The sequence below is a fragment of the Pongo pygmaeus genome, chromosome 2 (genome assembly GCF_028885625.2).
Source record: "Pongo pygmaeus isolate AG05252 chromosome 2, NHGRI_mPonPyg2-v2.0_pri, whole genome shotgun sequence".
Taxonomy (NCBI): domain Eukaryota; kingdom Metazoa; phylum Chordata; class Mammalia; order Primates; family Hominidae; genus Pongo; species Pongo pygmaeus.
This window is the reverse complement of record NC_085930.1, coordinates 197,640,744-197,662,180: the sequence shown is the minus strand read 5'-3', so window position 1 is coordinate 197,662,180 and position 21,437 is coordinate 197,640,744. Positions and strand designations below refer to the sequence as shown.

Sequence of the window (21,437 nt, the reverse complement as noted above, 5' to 3'; positions counted from 1 at the left end):
ATGAACATAAAAAGCCTCAGACACACTAAGAAATAGTGCAAAATGCATTTTCTTTACAAATGTTGTTTGGGAGAGGACTACCATTTGCCGTATATACAGGCTTACTTGGTTCCTCTCATTTATAGCACAGGCCACACAAATTTCAGTAGGTGAGATTAGTCCACAGTCTCCTACCCAAGTCCTACTGAACGTCCTAGGCAAAACTGACAGAGATCATCTTTCTGATTGGTCCCCATATTTAGCCCCACCTTGGTTGCTACAGTAAATGTTAGATAAACTTACCATACTTCAGAATAAATTAACATTTATTTAGATAGATATCCAAATATAGATATCTTCATCTAAATATAGATATCTAAATATAGTTAGATATCTAAATAATATCTATTTAGATAGATATTATTATCTATTATGTGTTAGCTTTTGCACGAGTCATCTCAGGTAACCTTCCTAAAAACCCAGGGAAATGAGAATATTATCTCCATTACAAAGACAGGGTGAAGGAAAACTTCAAAGGGAGTTTGTCCACTTTCCCAAACCTCATAAATGCAAAATCATAACTTGAACCCAAGACGTCTGCCAACAAGTACAATTGTTTTACAACATAACACAAATAGTCCTAATGAACATCCCAAATTTTGAATTACAGAGCCCTAAAGATCCAAATCCTATGACCCTCTTTTTACAATTCAATGTAGACCCTGTTATAAAAATTATCTTTATATTTTGAGTTGATAGCTTACAAATTCAACCCACTGATAATGTTGAATAGTTTGAAAACAACCTCCAATCTACTCTTCTATGTGGTTCAGGCTTGGGAATCCACTCTGGCCCTGCAGTGCAACAGTAGATAATTTGACACAATCAAATGAGGGTAAATGGTAGTAAACAAAATAGAAATAGCACTGATGGTAAATGAGGAGGCATATGTTCTTGTCCCTACTCTATGGCCATACTGCTATAGAATCCTGGAGAGTCAATTTTTTTTTTTTTCTTCTAAGATGGAGTCTTGCTCTGTCGCCCAGGCTGGAGTGCAGTGGTGCGATCTTGGCTCACTGCAACCTCCACTTCCCGGGTTTTAAGTGATTCTCCTGCATCAGCCTCTGGAGTAGCTGGGATTACACGCCACCATGACAGGCTAATTTTTTTTTTTTTTTTTTTTTGAGACACCCTCACTCTGTCGCCCAGGCTGGACTGCTATGGTGCAATCTCTGCTCACTGCAACCTCTGCCTCCTGGATTCAAGTAATTCTCCTGCCTCAGCTTCCTGAGTAGTTGGGATTACAGGTGCCTGCCACCATGCCTGACTAATTTTTGTATTTTTAGTAGAGACGGGGTTTCACCATGTTGGGCAGGCAGGTCTCCATCTCCTGACCTCATGATCCTCCCACCTCGGCCTCCCAAAGTACTGGGATTACAGGTGTGAGCCAACACACGCAGCCAAGAGTCACTTTTGCTTTGGACCTTATATACGCCCTGTAAAATCAAGTGATTCTCAACCCTGGTTTCACAAAATCATGTGGGAAACTTCTATAAGCTACCAATGTGCAGACCCACTGCAAAACAATGAAATCAGAGTCTCTCAAGTTGAAGCCCTGGCATTTGTGTTTTATAAAACTCCCTCCAGGTAAAGCCAGAATTGATTGCATAGATGATCTCTGAGGTTTTTCTCAAGGCTTTCTAAGGTTCTCTATCCAAAGGAATCAGAGTTAGACCACGCAGGCCACAACTCACATGTCAGACTTTTTGAAGCCCATACACTTCAAAAAACCTCCTTAATTAAGCCAAATGCTAAAGGAGAGACACCATCTCGTCTCTCACTCGTCCTGTGGTCACCAGCACCTGCTCTTGAGAAAGCAACTACAAAGATGAGAAAAACAGAAGTTCTATAATAGAATCCACATTTCTAGAAAGCTTACAAATGAGGCTTAGAGCTAAAAAGGACATGGAGAAAAGGCAAAAGAAAGCCATGAAAACAATCACGGTCCAATCATTCCCTGGGCAACTCACTCCATTGCCATGTTGAAAACACAGATGTTAGAAACCAAAGGGTTTTTTTGAAGAAAGCAGGAGCTGAGTGGGAACTTGGAGAACAACAAAGAAAGCAATGCCACAAAGAGAAGCTGACAAGCTCTGGAATGAGCAAAACATTTTCATCAGTCCGTGAAAAATTAAGGAAATTTGGGGAAATGAGTTTAGAAAAGGAGATTGTTTACAAATAAATAAAAACAAACAAAAAAAAAACCCACAGAAGCCTTTTCATGGCAATGTAAAACCAGTTACTTCAGAAGCTAAAGACAGAGAAGTTAAATGACATACACAGTAACCAACAGGTTACAATGACACTTTTAAAAAGAAAAGGCTGAGATAATCTATGGTCAATTTCATGATGTTTTGACCTTGAGGGCCTGACTGGCACGGCGACTGGAGAGTGGCAGAAAGAGACACATTTCAGAAAAACTAAAAGTCAAACACAACCTGCTACTTTCACTAGTTCTTCTAAGCTGTGTGAGATTGGAGCGGCAAAATGAAGCTGGGATCTCATGCTCACTTAAAATGATGGACAACACCAGTGTGTTTACTAAAGAGAGCTGTTTCTAGTCTTTTAAGTGGTGTCACACAAGCCGTAATCAACTAAGCATTGTGGACAAGACTCTCCTGAAATTATTATGCATAAAACACATGTGGCAAGACCACTGCCTTCAAGCAGACTATGAGAAAGCTCTTACTGAAAAAGAAAAACAGTGGGTGCAAAACTGGCAGAAAACTTCCGCTCCCTGTTAAATGGCATATGGAAGAAACAAATAAAATAATTTATTCTAAGAAGAGAGACCTTAAAAATGATGAAACTGATAGGAAACCATTACATCTATCCTGTATCACAACAAATGACCAGGAATTCTTTATCTCGTTACCTTGCTGCATATGTTGGAGATGTGTGTGTCTCTGTGTGCCTGTGACTTTCACAGCTTGAGCTATTATGTATTTATTTGTTTATAATCTATCGGGAGAGCAAATACTTTGGTCATTGCTTATTCCTAGTCCTAAAACAGTGCCTGGCACATCATGAGTTCCCAAACATTGCTTGAATAAATAAATGAATGAATCAATGTCTTTTTTACTTTTTTTATTTAATTATACTTTAAGTTCTGGGATACATGTGCAGAACGTGCAGGTTTGTTACATAGGTATACATATGCCACGGTGGTTTGCTGCATCCATCAGCCTGTCATCTACATTAGGTATTTCTCCTAATACTATCCCTCCCTAGTTTCCCACTGCCCAAGAGGCCCCGGTGTGTGATGTTCCCCTCCCTGTGTCCATGTGTTCTCATTGTTCAACTCCCAATTATGAGTGAGAACATACAGTGTTTGGTTTTCTGTTCCTGTGTTAGTTTGCTGAGATTGATGGTTTCCAGCTTCATCTATGTCCCTGCAAAGGACATGAACTCATCCTTTTTATGGCTGCATAGTATTCCATGGTGTATATGTGCCACATTTTCTTTATCCAGTCTACCATTGATGGGCATTTGGGTTGGTTCCAATTCTTTGCTATTGTGAACAGTGCTGCAATAAACATATGTGCGTGCATGTGTCTTTATGGTAGAATGGTTTATAATCCTTTGGGTATACACCCAGTAATGGGATTGTTGGGTCAAATGGTATTTCTGGTTGTAGATCCTTGAGGAATCGCCACACTGTCTTCTACAATGGTTGAACTAATTTACACTCTCACCAACATAGTAAAAGCATTCTTATTTCTCCACATGCTTTCCAGCATCTGTTGTTTCCTGACATTTTAATGACCACCATTTTAACTGGCGTGAGATGGTATCTCATTGTGGTTTTGATTTGCATTGCTCTAATGACCAGTGATAATGAGGTTTCTTTGCATATGTTTGTTGGCCGTATAAATGTCTTCTTCTGAGAAGTGCCTGTTCACATCCTTTGCCCACTTTTTGATGGAGTTATTTGTTTATTTCTTGTATATTTGTTTAAGTTCTTTGTAGATTCTGGATATTAGCCCTTTGTCAGATGGATAGATTGCAAAAATTTTCTCCCATTCCGTAGGTTGCCTCTTCACTCTGATGATAGTTTCTTTTGCTGTGTAGAAGCTCTTTAGTTTAATTGGATCCCATTTGTCAATTTTGGCTTTTGTTGGCATTGCTTTTGGTGTTCTAGTCATGAAGTCTTTGCTCATGCCTATGTCCTAAGTGGTATTGACTAGGTTTTCTTCTAGGGTCATTTTTATTTTCTATAATAAATTCATGCTTATATATTTTCTTTCACAAAATCCTAAGAACAATCTAGTTCAAGTATAACAAATGTATTTTCCTATTTAATATACAATCAACGAGTCGGGCATAACTTTTTGCTTTCAAGTTCAAGATTTAAAGGCATTGCTAAAGGTATAAGACTTTTTGGTTCATACTTCTAATTTCTCAAAATTTACTTTTATACATACCTCTTATCCTCTTAACATATATATGCAATGATACAAACCCTTACAGCCCTATATTATTTGTATTATTAGAAAAAGAATACAGCTCCACCATATCAATGCTGTGCAGAACAAAAATACATCATCCTTGTAGTTTAAAGTATTGAAATTATTTAGTTATTCCCTTTCCAAGAAGTGAAAAATATCTGAATTGTAAAGAGAAAATTTCCGGGTTGGAACATTTGAATGAAGAGAGGAAAAACACAGCTTCTGAGCAGGTTTGAGGCAGATTCAAAGATGTATTTGAAAATTATGCACTATATTTGCAAAGTGAAGCATCTCCACTAAAAGTACATTCTTTATACACATGCTAACAAAATTAAGGGCACACCATCCTTTATTGAATGAGAGCTTGTTAGAAGAGCTAGTGTGTACCATTTCCTTTTGTTCCCTGGAGGAAAGCTATGGGATGAAAAATACTTTGTTAATGAATAATATTAAGCTGCAAATTCAAAATTTTAAGCCACTGAGATTGATAAATTAAGGTTCTGATGGCAACCCAATTCTTTCCTGTCAGGCACATGGTATAGCTATAACTGCAACACTTGTTTCCATCTTAAGGAATGGGGAGGATTGACACAATGCGAGATTCAGCATTGCTAATTAGGAAACGTCAGCAAAAGTAGTTTGGAAGCTGCTGGCGTCAAAACCACAAAGAAAGGGACACGAAACTCATCCCACCATTTTCTCCTTAGCCCAGAAAGTGAGATCATAACAGTCCTTCATGTTTGTTAAGTACTTACAACTTACAATACACTTCTACACAATATGTTATTTGAAGGAGAAATAAATGCAGGCCAATACTTTCCATCTCTATTTGATAAATGGAGAAACTGAGGTTCATTAGCGTAAGATAACCCTGCCATGCCACAGAGCCTTCACGTGATGAAGTCAGGCCTCAAAACCAAGCCAATACGTTTTCACTCTAGAATATGGCATCAAACTGAAGCTAAGCAGGCAAGAACTTGCTTCCGCCCTTTCTTTTCAATTGCATTATTTTCAATGGCAAGCAGGAATTGTCATTTTTGTTGTTGCAGATTGTAGTCAATGAAGACTTAATAGAGCCCCAGTCTGAAAACAGTTTCTTCTCTTTTTTGCAAGTATTATGTGTACCTTTGTGTACAGGTGTTGGTAACAAAAGCATAGAAGACAAAGTTCAAGTAATGAAAATCAAGTTCTGAGAGAAAAGATTACAATGATCCCTTCATCAACCTGTCCACATGCCTCTATCTTGCCTTTGAAAACAGAAAAAAAAAATTGTATGTCTTAGAGTGCTTTTTATCATCTCCAAAATGGTTTTACAAATAGACACATAAACTCTTTCAATGTGTTCTTAAACAGAAAGACTCCTGGACTCAATCAGCACTCCTCTGGGTAACTCACATATCTGCTCTTCTTCCTCTTCACAGAGCCAGCTGACATTCTCAGGACGAAACCCCTCAATCTGACATGTAACTGTAAGATCACTGGGCCCATGGAGTGACTGTAATTAAGGGCTTATGTTAAAAATGTATAAACAGAGCTTGATTCTTAAGTCTCGAAAATTCTTCACAGTGATGGTGTGAACTAAGTCCATGGCCACATAATAATCGAAACAGAAAAGCAAAAGAAAGCTACTTCAGGAAATACCACGGTCACACCTCAGTTGGCTTCATGCTACAGATTATAGAAAATATGTTGCTGCCCAGGCCACCAATCTGTTGGTTTACGTTACTACGTGAGCAATGTAAGTGTTTGCAATAAGCCATCCACTATCTAAATATCAGATATAGATGCTCCAAAGCAGCTATGTCAGTGATGAGAACAGAGAAAATACGTAGCAACATTTCGTTAAGTGAATTCTAATACTTAAAAGGCTCCTTTTAGTACTGACATTCTGGATTTTAAAAGTTGTGCTGACCTCATGTTCTCACTCATAAGTGGGAGTTGAACAATGAGAACACATGGACACAGGGAGGGGAACATCACACACCGGGGCCTCTTGGGGGGTGTGGGGCTGGGGGAGGGATAGCGTTAGGAGAAATACCTAACGTAAATGACGAGTTGATGGGTGCAGCAAACCAACATGGCACATGTATACCTATGTAACAAACCTGCACGTTGTGCACATGTACCCTAGAACTTAAAGTATAACAATAAAAATAAACAAATAAATAAAAGTTGTGTTGAATTCACTTATTCATTTTTTCATTCATTCATTCAATAGTTATTGCTAAGCACCTAGTGCCCACCAGGCATTAGGCTAGACCCTTAAGATGCAACGATGCCCCTGTAGAGTGTACAGCTCAGTCTGTGAGGAAGTTATGTGTTCTTTTACACACATACGCAATTAGAAACTGTAATGGGTATTGTGGCCGGGTGCGGTGGCTCACGCCTCTAATCCCAGCACTTGGGAGGCCAAGGCAGGCAGATCACGAGGTCAGGAGATGGAGACCATCCTGGCTAACACGGTGAAACCCCGTCTTTACTAAAAATACAAAAACAAAATTAGCCGGGCGTGGTGGCAGGCGCCTGTAGTCCCAGCTACTCAGGAGGCTGAGGTGGGAGGATGGAGTGAACCCGGGAGGCAGAGCTTGCAGTGACCCGAGATCGCACCACTGTACTCCAGCCTGGGCGACAGAGCGAGACTCTGTCTCAAAAAAAAAAAAAAAAAAAAAAGAAAGAAAAGAAAAAAAGAAACTGTAATGAGTATTGCAATGGAAAACTTTAGAGGGATTTGAGAACATCCTTTCAACTCTGACACTGTACCTTCCAGGGACTAGTAATCAGAAAATAGAGGCAACTGTGAAAAAACTAAGAATTGGGGTCTGAAGGCCTCTAAATGATGACAAATGCACATCCACTGCAGTTTTATTTTTATTTAAAAAGTAAGCAACACTACAAAAGAATACGTAAACATTCAACTGTAACCAATCCCTGCTTGCAAATTATCTTCTAATATATTCTGATAAACACATACGCACACATACACACACAGTGTGGTGAAGATTACTGCCATAGGACTTTGAAAATCTGGAATCAGTCCTTGATCTAGAACACACTAGTTGTTGAGGTAAAACTGCCCCATCTTTATAAAATGGAGCTCATCATCTCTGCAGTGTCAACCACAAAGGGTTGATATGTAAGAATTCAATGATAGCATAGTATAAATACATTTTGAAAAGGGAATATTTTTTATAAACAAGAAGAAATCAATCCATGTATCTGATGTATACAAGCACACACACACACACACACACACACATATTAAGGGAGAGAGAGAGAGAGTACACTGGATTTCTGATTATAATACAATTTTCTTTTTAATCACAGCAATTTTGCAGTTGCTCTGTTGCCCTTCTTTATGCAAAGTTTTCTATGCCAGCAGAAGATGGGAGAAGGAGGTAAAGATATGTAAAGGTCATTCTGCCTGACTCCTCCATTCACAGTCAGAATAAACAAAGGACTGGAATCAAACCCCAAAGGTCAAACTGCACCACTGCGTGATGATACTAATTAACATAACCTGTGGTAAAATTGGTACCAGCAGTAAGTATCAGGAAAAATCTTGTGACTTTAATGTGACCACGAATTGACATCTAAGGGAAAGAGTAGCATAATTTATACTTAATGTTTTGTCAGCAATCATGCAAGAATGTGAGATGTAAATAACTGAAGCAGCATATTTACATCTGGTTTCCTATATTTAAAAAGTTGATGTGAAATCCTAGACTGCATGTCTCTTCTCTATCAATCATGAAGGACTACAAAAAAATCCTAGAAGGAAATGCTACTGCTTTATAAGTAGCAGTAAGATCATTTATTAATGATAACATTCAGTAAGTGCTTACTAAGTGCTAGTCACTACTAAAAAAAACCTTTAAATATAATACTTAACCTTGACAACAACCTAGGAAGTAGAAACGGTTATTATTCTCTTTTTTATGAAAGAGGACGCTGAAAATCAGCAAAGTTCACTAACTTTTCTAAGATCACACGCAGTTAGCATTTACCAAACATATTAAACAGCTGTCATTCATCTGGCACTGTGCTAGGAGACTAGGAAGGTTGGGGAAGGGGAAAGGTAGAAAGGAAGACATTTCTGATCCAGAGATGTGTCACACACTGGTTTTAACCAAAAAACTTGCAGAGAAGCTAGGACATGAACAAAAATTTTGATAACCCAAGGTAAAAAATTTTAAGTACCACGAGAATGCGCAGTTAAGTTCCGTCTCCGTGTTTATGTGTATGAGTGAGGGTGGGGCATAGATGAGATGAATTCCAGGACAAAATACATTACAGAATTAAGTGGAATAATCCTATCCTGCACAACTTTAGACATGTCGGTTACAGATTGATTCCTTTAGGACAGGCCCACAGCCTATGTATTCTCTGAACTTGTTTTCCCTGTGGTTAACTTGGTAATATAGTGAACAATAACTAGGATAGAAGGTTCCCAAGGGCAGCTACCATGTCTGTACTGCATCCTCAGTGCCTATGATGGTGTCTACTACACAGCAGTGCTAAGACATATGGAGTTACATGTTGAACAAGTTAAAGTATTCATTACTTAATTAAACAGTGAGCAAAATAATGAATACAGAAACATAAAGCCAGGTATAAAAGAAGTATAGACTGCACTGGAGTTCATGAACTGTCCCCAGGTTTAACTTTGCAAATCTGAGTGCCGAGGGACTTTTGTTAGACAGCAAGTGGGATTTCTCTTGAGTGAGACTACACTAGTTACCTAACTGGTCAATTATCTCGAGACTACCAAGGAGCAAAACATGAAGGTTTGTTTTACTCTCTGCCAAGGCAAGAAGCACAGAGCGAAACACAAAAGCTGTATTTTCTAGAACTTTCTTGAGAACTGTAAAGTAACTCATTTGCAGAAGTCGTTGATTTTGTACATGGGGACTGTTTGGTGAGATTGAGGAAGCGAATGATGGTTGACTTCCTGGAGTGAGTCATGGCTGTAACCCCCTTTGACGTTATTAATAGAACAGAGGGAAAATTTCCAGGAAACACCAATTACCACAACAACCAAAATAGAAAAGGTGGCTGGTGACTTAATCACCAAACTTTAGGGGAGACTACTCCCTTTCTTTATCAGAAAATGACAATAATAAATCAAACTAATACATTTTGAAACTAGTGTACCTACATATTTTAACAATTTGCAGAGTTCTTTAATCCTACACTAAGATTTTGCTCTAGCAGAATGACCATACATACTCTGCGCTAACTACAGTTGAATCAAAGTTTTGAAAACATGATTAGACCTCCAAGAAATAGACATATGCATTCAATGATTCACTTAGCCATTCATTCCTTGTTTTAAACTTTAAATCAATAGGTATTTAATGGGAACCTGCTATGTGCCAGAATCTTATTCTCTAAGAAACAAAGAACTAAATAAATGAGGTAACAACTATAATAAGTGTCCTAACCTCTGCTCACCATCGTAATTCTCTTCACGTGGTTTTTAGGTTATAGTGACATTAAGGTTAAGAGATTAGTTCTGTTCTATAGCTTCATGAAGTGTAAAAAACCTTAGGTCTGCCTAATAAGTTCAAAAACCTATGAGATTTTAGTCCTGTTCTGCAGGTATGCCATGCCTGCCTCCATAGTTTAATCACCTCATAAATGGGAAGAACAGTGTAGTCACTACACGTGTAAGTAAGCTCTGTGGCCTGGTTGCCTGGGTAGTAGTACTACTTAATATGGGACTCAAAGCAAGTTATTTCACTGGTTGGGGCCTCAGTTTCCTCATCCAGAAAATGGATATTAATAACAGCACTACCTCATAATATTATGAGGATTAAATGAGATTTTGTGTGTGTGTGTGTGTGTGTGTGTGTGTGTGTATGAAATGCATGGAATAGTGTCTGAAACACAATTAACACCTTAAAATGTTTTACTAGTTTTCTCATTATAATTACCACAGTTACTCTAAGATTGGGCTTTTTCATTAGTCACAGGAATATAATCAGTTCCTCAGTTACACAGCTATGACTGGTCATGCATTCTAACCAACCTGTCTGTTTGCTCAGTTATGATCCATCACCATGCTTAGCCATCCTGACCACAATGAAACGACATGATCCAGTCCAAAAGAATATTATATCCAGGCAGTCTAGTTGGGCCACAACTGATTTATCTCCATTGCCTATTTAAATTCAGTGAGTGTGGCCAAGAAAAATAGCCTGTCTATCCTGTCCCTACCCACCTCATGCAAATAAATATCTTCCAACTTAACCAGTTACAAATGTCCTTTTGGCCCCCAAGTACTTCAGCAAAGCTATTACACTTACTGCAGAATGGAATTTAATTAAAGGGATAGCATAGTAAATACCAATTCATAGAAGCTAGTAATAGCATGCTCCCAATTTCTTCAACATGTCTAGCTTCTCAAAAAGCTATACCCATGAAGACCTTCATTATGTTCTCTAACATAAAAACACTTAAAGCAGTGAAATAACACATACGACCAGTAATATGGCAATAGTTCAATAAATTCTGGGATGCTTACTTCAAGAACTATAATGCCATTTGCTAAATATGATGGTGGGGAATTCTTATTCTGTAATATTAAGTGAAAAAAATGCAAAATTATGTCTATCTTCAGTTACATATTATGAAATCTATAAACATATATTGGCAAAGACTAAAAGAGTACAGAGAAAATGGAGTTGATGTGTTAGAGAGACAGAATTGTAGGTTTGTTTTTTAAACAAATTTGTTTTCTTGTTATAAAGTCGTTTGTGTACATATTTAAGTGTATGGAATACTTTTAAACTTACCTGAAGTCCACAAAGAACAAAAATATCCAAGAAGGATTTATTTGATTGAAACATATTAGCAAACATCAAGTGCATATCAAATTATCCTAATAGCAGGAACTTTTCCTGTTGAAGGATACACAAGGCATTACTTAGCATATCATTCAAATGCACGTACTTTGGAACGGAAGCTCTAGTATCCTCCTAGATCCATTTAGGCCTGAATCCTACAGAAAAAGCACTGTACCTAAGTCTCATTTATCAGCAGCATCAAGTGTTATTTAGGAAAGTTGCTCACATAAAAGATCATCATCTTAATTTCTAATTATTACCATGGTAAGCAGCTGTATAAATGGCTAAATAAGGTATGGTTCTTAATTCCAAGGAATTTACATCTTTAACTCACACTGTGGCTCTAGGCTCCAGGCTGAAAGGTTGGCAGAGTCTTTACTCTTTTCCTCTCTGATCCTCTGGATCATCCCTACTGCACCTCTGAAATCTGTTGCTCTATGCACCTCATGTCCTACCCTCCATCGGAGTCACCTGTCTCCATTAAAGCTGGCCGTGCCACCCCACACCCCAACCCCACTCTGCCTGCTCACCACCCCACTACCCATCCTTCACCCACAGACAATCTATACCTACACAAACTTTAAAGCCCATCTACTTTTGCCCTTGTAGGCCTTAAAATATATATTATTTTTCAAAATTCATACTGAAATTCAAGTCTGGGCCTACCACTATACACCTAATTATTTTGTAATTGGTTTTCTATTTTTAAAATCTCACCAAAAGCCCTTTTTAGCCTTTTGCATAGAAATCCCAGGCCTTACATTTTTGCTTTTGTTTTCTCCCAAGGCAATTAACAGTACTGAACAGATATCGAGTCCTAAGTAAATATATGCTTACACAAACATTATTTATACATAGAAAATATTGAAAATAAACAGGAGTTGTTGACAAAATGCAAACATGTTTCTCAAGTAATATCTGCACTGTCCATTGAGATGATTAGAACACAGAATCTAGGAAATGTTAAATCTGGGAATCAAAGATCTGATTCTGATGTTGACACCCTAAGCACTAGTAGCTCCATTTCTTTTAGCCTCAGTTTCTTCGTGTAAAATAAAATTTACTAAAACTGATAATGTCAACTGTATATCAGACATAACCTTAAAATGATCCACCTTATCTCCCTTGGGCCAGAAGTCAGGAGCCCTGTTATTCTGGTATTGGTATCACAACATTATATTCAGTGGTACTAGGTGACATTACCTCTAGATATCTCATTTTAGTAATCTATACAATGGAGGAGTAACTCTTGCCATTTACATATCCATGAGTTCTGAGGATCAAATAATGTGTGTGCTATGAATGTAAAACACCATATTATAATGAAGAATTGTGTTGGCTCCCGTTATTGTTAATATTAGGTTTGGGACAGAGGAAGAATGGAAGTTCAAATGGTGGGAATGTTGCTTTAGCAGTGATCTGTGGCAAGGAAACAGGTTAGGAAATGCAGCTGGAGAAAGCCATATGCCTTTTGTCTCTTTAGGACAGCAGGAAAGCTGTAGAGAACAGGAAGGTTGAGTGAGATGTGCAAGTGCCTGAAGCTTCAAGGAAAGGCACAAAATGGAAGCAACATCACAAACACAACATCCTCAGATTAATTCTGGTTTATACACTTATTTCCTGAACTGAGGTAATAAGCAGACCTTAGTCTGATTCAGAAAGTGACATCACAGAGATTATTTCCAATATCCCCAAAAATGTGGGGTATTTCCATGGTTTATAAATTTCTAAAGGTAAAATCAAACTAAATAAAGTCTGCATTAAGAAAAAGAAAGAAAAAGAAACATATTCAGATATTATTTATCCTGAAAAGAAAACAGGTATTAATTTATATTTCCTTATTTACTTTCCCCCTCCCCCCAACAGAGAAACAAATTATATAACACCTTGTGTTTATATAAACATGTGTCTCCTAGTAGGAGGTAGTACTGTACAAATACTATTTAATCAAACCTCACCTTATCACTAAATGTGGACAATGGATCATTATTAAAAAGTCATGTTAAATTGGAAGAAAAAACAGCTATAAAATAATAGGAATATTTAGTGGTAAAAAGTCAACCCATGTGAGTTCAATGACGTCAAAAAACAAAACTTGAAGGAGACAATTAAGACTCTGTTCTTTCATTACCTACAACATTTATTCTACCTGGAACATCCTATTATTATCAATATTTTCCTTCCCTCAAAGTCCATAGCAAAGCCTTCCTCCTTACATACTAGTGTAGCATTCAGCCATTATCTTCCCAGTAAGATTAAATTATCATTTTTCTGAGTTTTTATATTTTACTTCTACCCTACCTGTAGTGTTTAACAAATTATGTATTTTCTCCTAATTATGTTTATATGTGCGCATGGTATACTCCTATACCACACTGCGATGTTTGAAGTTATGTACTAAGCTTCAATCTTTCATGTATACTTGTTCCTAGCACAGAACTTTAAAGAAAGTAAGAAGTCTATCACTCCTTTTCTAGAACTAAATTTTGGAAACAAAGACATTAGACAGGATGGTGTCTGGAGCCCCATCCAGCTATAAATTCCAAGATGATACAGCCAGAAGGAATTTATGACATCATCTAATTCAATCCATCATTGACCCCAGGCTCAGAGTGAGAAAAGGATGCCATCAAGTGCAACCAAGTCTCCTGAGTCCAGTCCAGTGCTTCTTGAACACACTGTGGCACTTTTCTAAACTGAAGATAGTCCAAGGGGAATTGCCTCAGGTTTATCCCCTTAAATTCCAAAGCAGGACAGACTCTTAGGATACATCTACTTGGCAGATGACAAGAAAATATTTAGCTTAAATAGCTGTTACTCTGAACATCACAGTGCTGGCCAAAGACTCTTCACGAAGACTGAACTTGCTGCCTGGCACCACTCTAGTAAAATCAAAATGTAAGGCAAGTGCTGATCCTAGACTGGTGTTTTCAAATGGAAGAAAGTAACTCATTAGCATCACACAATCAATTTAGCAGGTATACAAAAGAATTTTTGTAATGAAATTGAATAGAAAACATTAGTATGCATCACATAAAGAGCCTATATATGAAAAAATATATATATCTATATATAAAAATTTCACTTAACATAATATTACATTGACAATATACATTACATTGACATGTACATACATATGCTCTTGTCAATGTACTATGTATTTCTTACCACTATTTATGTCAGAAAAAACAAAGTTCGAAAGTCATTACTATAAAGACTGCAGTGAGCTGTAGAACTGACTGCTACACAATTAACAAGCAGAGAATTCAAAAACAGGTCTTAGAACACTAATCACAGCACCTGTAGACTTCATCCTCCTATTACTTCTGAACAGTAATCCAGATCGCAACTGGAAACAATGAGAAACACGGGACACGATGAAGTTATACTACCATTCACCCTCCCCACTTTCTCTCACGATGTGGACTATCAAGTTCCTGTTTTATAAGACAGGGTTTCTTTTGTCCTCACCTACTCTTTGCTGCTTTCTTTCTGAAATAAAAATTTTAAAAAAAGATAACACCAAGAGAAAGGAAAACAAAGAAATAAAAGGTTTCAGTTTTTTGTTTACTTCTTTCTGCTTTTTTCCTTCCTTCTTTTCTTTCTCTCTCTCTCTCCCTCCTGCCTCTCCATACCTTCCTCTTTCTCTCTGGCCTCTCTTCTCCGTTGTCTCTCTCTCTCCTTCCTATTTTCTCCTCTCTCTCTCCCTTTCCCCTCTCTCCCTCCTTCTCTCTCTCCTTTCTCCTCTCTCTCTCTCACTTTCTATCTCTCTCTCTTTCTCTCACTTTCTCTCTCTCTAGTCCCTGAGCTCTTTCAGCAGACTATCAGAATATTTTTTTCTTTCTACTTCTCTGGCTAGATGGCTGGGTTTGAGTAATTTTCTTTTTCCTGGGGTTGGTTGCTAAGAGACACTCTATTACTTCCCTTTTTCTTATGACCCGATTACTGTGATCAGCAAAGGCGGCATGCAGACAACATCCCGACATGGTTCATACAAGATTGCTGTGCCTGGTTACAAAATGATTGACTTTCTTAACCCTCTCACAACCGTCAGACCAAAATTTCCTAAGTTATTTTTCACACAGCGACAAAGGATTTCCCCACCTTCCTTTGAAATGGTGGTTGTGATGGATCAACTGTATCCATCACCATAACGGTCAATACTCCAATTGAAATACATTCAGTAAAAGCTCCACGCCACCTCCTTATTCTTAATATATATTTCTTTTAATTTTAGAGGTAAATAAACAGACTAAAAAAATGTTCTGAGTTAATCTCCAGCCTAGATAGGGATAAGGCTCTAAGAGAACCACTAAATAGCTTCTTGGCAAGAGTCCTCCAGCCCCTGCTCCTTTTTCTGGTGTACATAGCCAAAGCAAAGGTCATCCCTTGTTCATTCCTATCCTGCACAGCTCTTGGCAGAATACCTTAAAGGTCCTAAGCACTTAATGGATGTTTGCTAAATGAATAAATGAATGTGTGTTCACACTGAGCTCTTCTTCCCATCCCTTGAGGCTCTTGTCCAATCCTCCCATCCACACATTTCAGGAAAAGTAAAAAGAAAAGGTTACAAGTTCCTTTTAAAGGTTCTAATGCCATCAAAACAGACTAGAAATTTAAGCAACAACAAAACTAAATGTAAAAAAGTAATAAAGATCCTGGGTCTTTATCTAGCATATCATCCCCGGGTGATATTATCCTCATACAACTTGGAAGAACCAGCAAGACATTCATTTCTTTATTCTATCCTCCTCCCCAACACAAGGATAACCTGGAAGAGCCTTAAAAAAAAAAAAAAAATTCTTCTTGCCATAGGCCAAATTCACACATGATCACCTATAGCATACACACAAAGACCTCTCTGAATCCTCCCTGATTCATAGCTACATTTTTATCTTAGAACTTCGTGCCTTCAGCTAATACTCTGATTTCTATTAAAAATGAAGTCCTTCTGGCAGGGTTCCATTTTGACATACCTTTATCAAAGATTTAGATGATGTCTCTCCTTTTGATAGCTATCGCTGTATATACAGATATAGTAGATATCTGTATCTCAGTACATGCACATTTAACAAATATTTTTGCATAGACTTTGGAAGAGAGCAAATGAAATACAGTAGAAAAATCATGAAGTTTGGATTTAGAGATATTTGTGTTCAAATCTAAGATCCATTATTTATAAGTCACGATGCCTTGGGCAACTTACTATCTCTCTGAGCCTTAATTTCATCACTTGAAAAATGGAAATATTAGTACCAAACTTCAAATAATGCTATGAAGATGACATACCAGATACCCGGCATATAGCAGGAACAAATTAAGTTTAGCTTCCTCTTAACTGCATGCACTTAAGAACATGAATGTATATTTTGCTCAGGTGTAGAGAAAAAAATGTGTAAGGATATTAGCTTAGAATGAAAGGACATGGGGTTGTCAGAGGAATATACTGAGGGCATGCAGACTGCGGAGACTATGACCCATGTCACAACCTAACTAAATTCATGATATTCTATGGGAACAATTTTACTCCATGCACTTTAGGAGTAACCGATTTTATGCAATATCTGTAGTTGAATCATACTTTCGTACAATCTTAGAGCAGGAAGGAAGTGAAGAAACAATATTGTTCAATCACATTGTTTTACAATTGTGGAAACTAACCCAGAGTCATGTGTTGATTTACATAGGCCTCAAGAATGCAGGGAGTGTCCTTTCCATTCACCCTTCCCTCCAGTGAACTCTTGTCTTGTTCAGTAATTGCCATTTTGATTGACTGCCACCTACTTTTCAGCATAGCTAAGATAAACTCAGCTTGACTCTGACAGACCTTTTTGATGGACCATCCCTGCATAATTCTGAGATTATATTCACAACAAAATCAAACTTTAAAATAAATGCGAGGTCTTAGCTAAAAATCATGGCTCTTTGTACTCTGTCTTGTGCTCCTAGGGTTGGGTTTATTCTTGAAAACAGAATGTTTGAAGAGTGTTTCAGTCTTCCACGGTGCCCAGCTTCCAACTACACATCTTCATCCTTCCAGTCCCTCGGTGACTCTAGCTTTGCCTTTCTCTACTTCTGAAAAAAATGCCCAACTAAGGCACTGGTCTATGACCAACAAGTTTCCTGGCAGCTGTTCCAGTGAATAAAAATTTCTTGGTAGTTCTCAAAATAGGCACAGTTTCTCAGATGTGTTCTCAACCTTGGACTGACTGTTTTCTAGGGTAAGAGGCAGTCATTCCAGATGACAACACTTTCACGCAGGTTAATTTTCATCTGAACCATATTCAATATAGAGAAAACTGCACGAGATAAGCTGCTTAGGAATACTATAAACTTACCATTAGCAAAATATGATACCTCAAAAATCCCTGTATTTAAGAAAACTGTGGCTGTAGCACTCTAAAAAGAGTGAAATTATTTGAGAGCCAAGAAATACAAAAGAAAAAGAAAGTTAATTATGTAATGATTCGATGAATTGAAAGAAAAATTCTGGAACAAATAAATTCTACATATCAAAAAAAAAATCTCAATGTTGAGCTGGGTGGGGAAGACTCAATATCATCAGTGATGGTGTAAAGCATTTTCAGCTTTACTGAACTTGGCCTTACTATTGGGCTTTCAGTTATGTCTATGCCTTCTCAGGTTGCAACAAAAAGATTTTCAGAAATGTTCAGAGAAAATCTTGCCAGTGCTGCTTCTCCAGATGTCTAAGGATGTTCAATCATCTGCATCTATTACTCTAACTGCACATTATTTACATTCTAAACAAACACATGATATAACAAATCACACAGGTAAGTAAAAGAGTGCAATGATTGCTGCCACTTCATCATCTTAATTGTATAGGTTGAGTTTAAAGAGTTTTGTTCACTTTTCCAATTAACTGATATTTCAGTCACGGTACAACCAGATAGTGGTGGTGTCTAACTGTAATGCTCAAATAACAAACACTTGATATAGACAGAGAGAAGGAAGATAACATGCTATCCTACTTTAAAAAATAATTAAAGAGCTGTAAGATAACCTAAACCCATGTACAATATAAGCCAGGGAAAGTTGTTAAAAAAATCACGTAGGAAATTCTGATAATTTTCTTAATAATCTTAGTTTTGCCTTTACTATTACTCATTCTGAACTCTAGTTTTTCCAACTTATTTCCTCAAAATTTAGACTTACTAAGTCTAAAGACCTCTATGCTCCTTTAGGCCTAGTAAGTCTAAATTTTGAGGAAATAATAACTTAGTAAGCTATAGATAAACCCTATTTGTCCTAATCAATCTGGTTAATCTAATCACAAGAAAGGTTTTTGACTTATTTTTGATCTTCCCACTCTCAGAGATGCTGTGTTCTTTTCTATTTAAAATAAAGGAAGTAGCTCTTTCAAAAATACACACATTTTTTAACGTCAACCATAATATGGCCACATATAACAGTGCTATAAGGAAGCCTGACATGGTGTAGAAAAATGCGAAGGTGCTTCCTGGCAATTGCACCTTTGTTTAGGAAAAGGAATTCTCTGAGAGAACCTTGCCATTCCCTTTCTGCATTCAACAGCAATATTTTCAGTTCTTGGTCCTTACAAATGAGGTCTTTCCGGATGTCCTACATTAAATGACTAAGAGACTCTGCAGTGGAACTATTCCGCTTAAAGAAAAGAAGACGAGTCAGAATGAAGGACATATCTCTATTATGAAAGGGAAGACGGGCTCATATAAGCAAGATGAATTGGCTTTGTTTTTTGCAATTTATAAGGGCAGGACTAGGAGCAAAGGTAGGTTTCAGGAGCAGCAGGTTTTACCAAAATATGGGGAAATACTTTCAATCTAAAGTAACATGGATGATGCGATGAATAAAACATACGCTCACTTCCACCATATAGTAAGGCCAATGCAAGCCTAAGATTGCCTAAGAGGACCCAACTGCATCAGGGACTGTTACTATTAAGCCTCATGTCCTTCTAGATAGATTGAGGTCATTATTTTGGCTTTGGCTTTGTTTTTATTGGGATATAGAACAATGTATCTCTCATTAAATTTGTGCCTAGGCATTTTAAGGTGCATTTTCTCTGCAAAAGGAACTTACTTCCACTATCATTTCTAAAGTATTGTTACAATTAAGGGCATCAGTTTTGCACATATAAATTGAACTGGACCCTCTTAATAAACCTCATAATTATTACTTATTCAATAACAATAATGGAATGTTTCTTCTGTAACTTAACCATATGTTACACATTGTCAATATAATGATGAAAAGCTTAGAGTTCCAGCTCTCAGTCTAGTTAACAAGGTAACTCTAGTGCTGCCTCACTATAGAAAGTACTTATTTTATTTCTTTGTCTGCTTGTTCCTCATTGTTCCTTTCCCCAGGATTTATAACTCATAAGTGAAGAAGAGAAAGGTCCTATCTGATGAGGATTGAGTCACAATTACAAAGACGTGATCAGGTTGTTCTTGTTTTGTTTTTGTTTTTTTGAAGGGCAGGTAGTTACAATTTTAAGTACTAACTAAGCTCCATGGCTAGAAATTATAAATTTATAAGACCAAAAGATAATCTCACGTTATGAAAGCAGAATTTAAATAAGAATAAATCTGATCTCTTAAAAACTCAGAACTTCTTTAAGACAGAAAGTGTTCTTTCAGTTTCTTGCACCAGAAATATTCAATATAAGCCTGAAAAACACCTTGACAGTGATTATATGAATTCAAGCATCAGTGAGAGATTGGCCTACCTTAGCAGTTCTAAAAATGGATAGCGTTAAAAAAAATATATATATATATTATATATATATAATATATATATATATAGTGCCCATCCCAGAGCAATTACATTACAATACCTGAGGGTGAGCCCCAAGACTGGAAATTTTTTGAAGTTCCCCAGGTGATTATTACCAGTGTTAAGAGGATAGAGAACCACTATAGACATGTAAAGTCCCCTGCAATACAATACTGTCTGTATTCCAGAACATTTGTAGATTCCAAGTCCCAAAGTAAAAGAAAAATATGGGACTTAGGGTGAAGATGGCCAAATAGGAACAGCTCCAGTCTGCAGCTCCCAGAGAGATCAACTCAGAAGGTGGGTGATTTCTGCATTTCCAACTGAAGCACTCAGCTCATCTCATTGGGACTAGTTAGACAACGGATGCAGCCCACAGTGGGTGAGTCTAAGCAGGGTGGAGCATCACCTCACACTGGAAGCATGAGGGGTTGGGGAATTCCCTCTCCTAGCCAAGAGAAGCCATGAGGGACCGTGCCATGATGAACAGTGCACTCTGACCCAGATACTACCCTTTTCCCACAGACCAGGAGATTCCCTCGGGTGCCTACACCACCACGGCCCTGGGTTTCAAGCACAAAACTGGGTGGCCGTTTGGGCAGACACCGAGCTAGCTGCAGGAGTTTGTTTCTTCATACCCCAGTGGTTCCTGGAACACCAGCGAGACAGAATCATTCACTCCCCTGGAAAGGGGGCTGAAGCCAGGGAGCCAAGTGTTCTAGCTCAGTGGACCCCACCCCCACAGAGCCCAGCAAGCTAAGATCCACTGGCTTGAGATTCTCGCTGCCAGCACGGCAGTCTGAAGTTGACCCGGGATGCTCCAGCTTGGTGAAGGGAGGGGAGTCCACCATTACTGAGGCTTCAGTAGGTGGTTTTCCCATCACAGTGTAAACAAAGCCCCAAGGAGTTTAGAATGGGGCAAAGCCCACCACAGTGCCACAAAGCCACTGTAGATAGACTGCCTCTATAGATTCCTCCTCTCTGGGCAGGGCATCTCTGAAAGAAAGGAGAACTTCCCCAACCCAGGAAGACAGGCCAACATTCAAATTCAGGAAATACAGAGAACACCAAAAAGATACTCCTCGAGAAGAGCAACCCCAAGATACATAATTGTCAGATTCACCAAAGTTGAAATGAAGGAAAAAATGTTAAGGGCAGCCAGAGAGAAAGGTCGAGTTACCTACAAAGGGAACACCATCAGACTAACAGCAGATCTCTCTGCAGAAACTCTACAAGCCAGAAGAGAATGGGGGCCAATATTCAACATTCTTAAAGAAAAGAATTTTCAACCCAGAATTTCATATCCAGTCAAACTAAGCTTCATAAG

General features: G+C 37.9%; 1 protein-coding gene across 50 annotated transcripts in view; it reads right to left on the bottom strand.

Moving 5' to 3' along the window:
* Positions 1–21,437, bottom strand: part of LPP (LIM domain containing preferred translocation partner in lipoma) — a 741,980-nt gene that overhangs the window by 444,313 nt on the left and 276,230 nt on the right. The window contains exon 1 of one of the 50 annotated variants that reach the window (XM_054479474.2): positions 14,633–18,338. The exons of the other annotated variants lie outside the window; for them this stretch is intronic. Coding sequence (XP_054335449.1) covers positions 14,633–14,645 — 13 coding nt within the window. The 5' untranslated portion in view covers positions 14,646–18,338. Of the gene's footprint in view, positions 1–14,632; positions 18,339–21,437 lie in introns of those variants that run through there. 50 annotated transcript variants of the gene reach the window in all.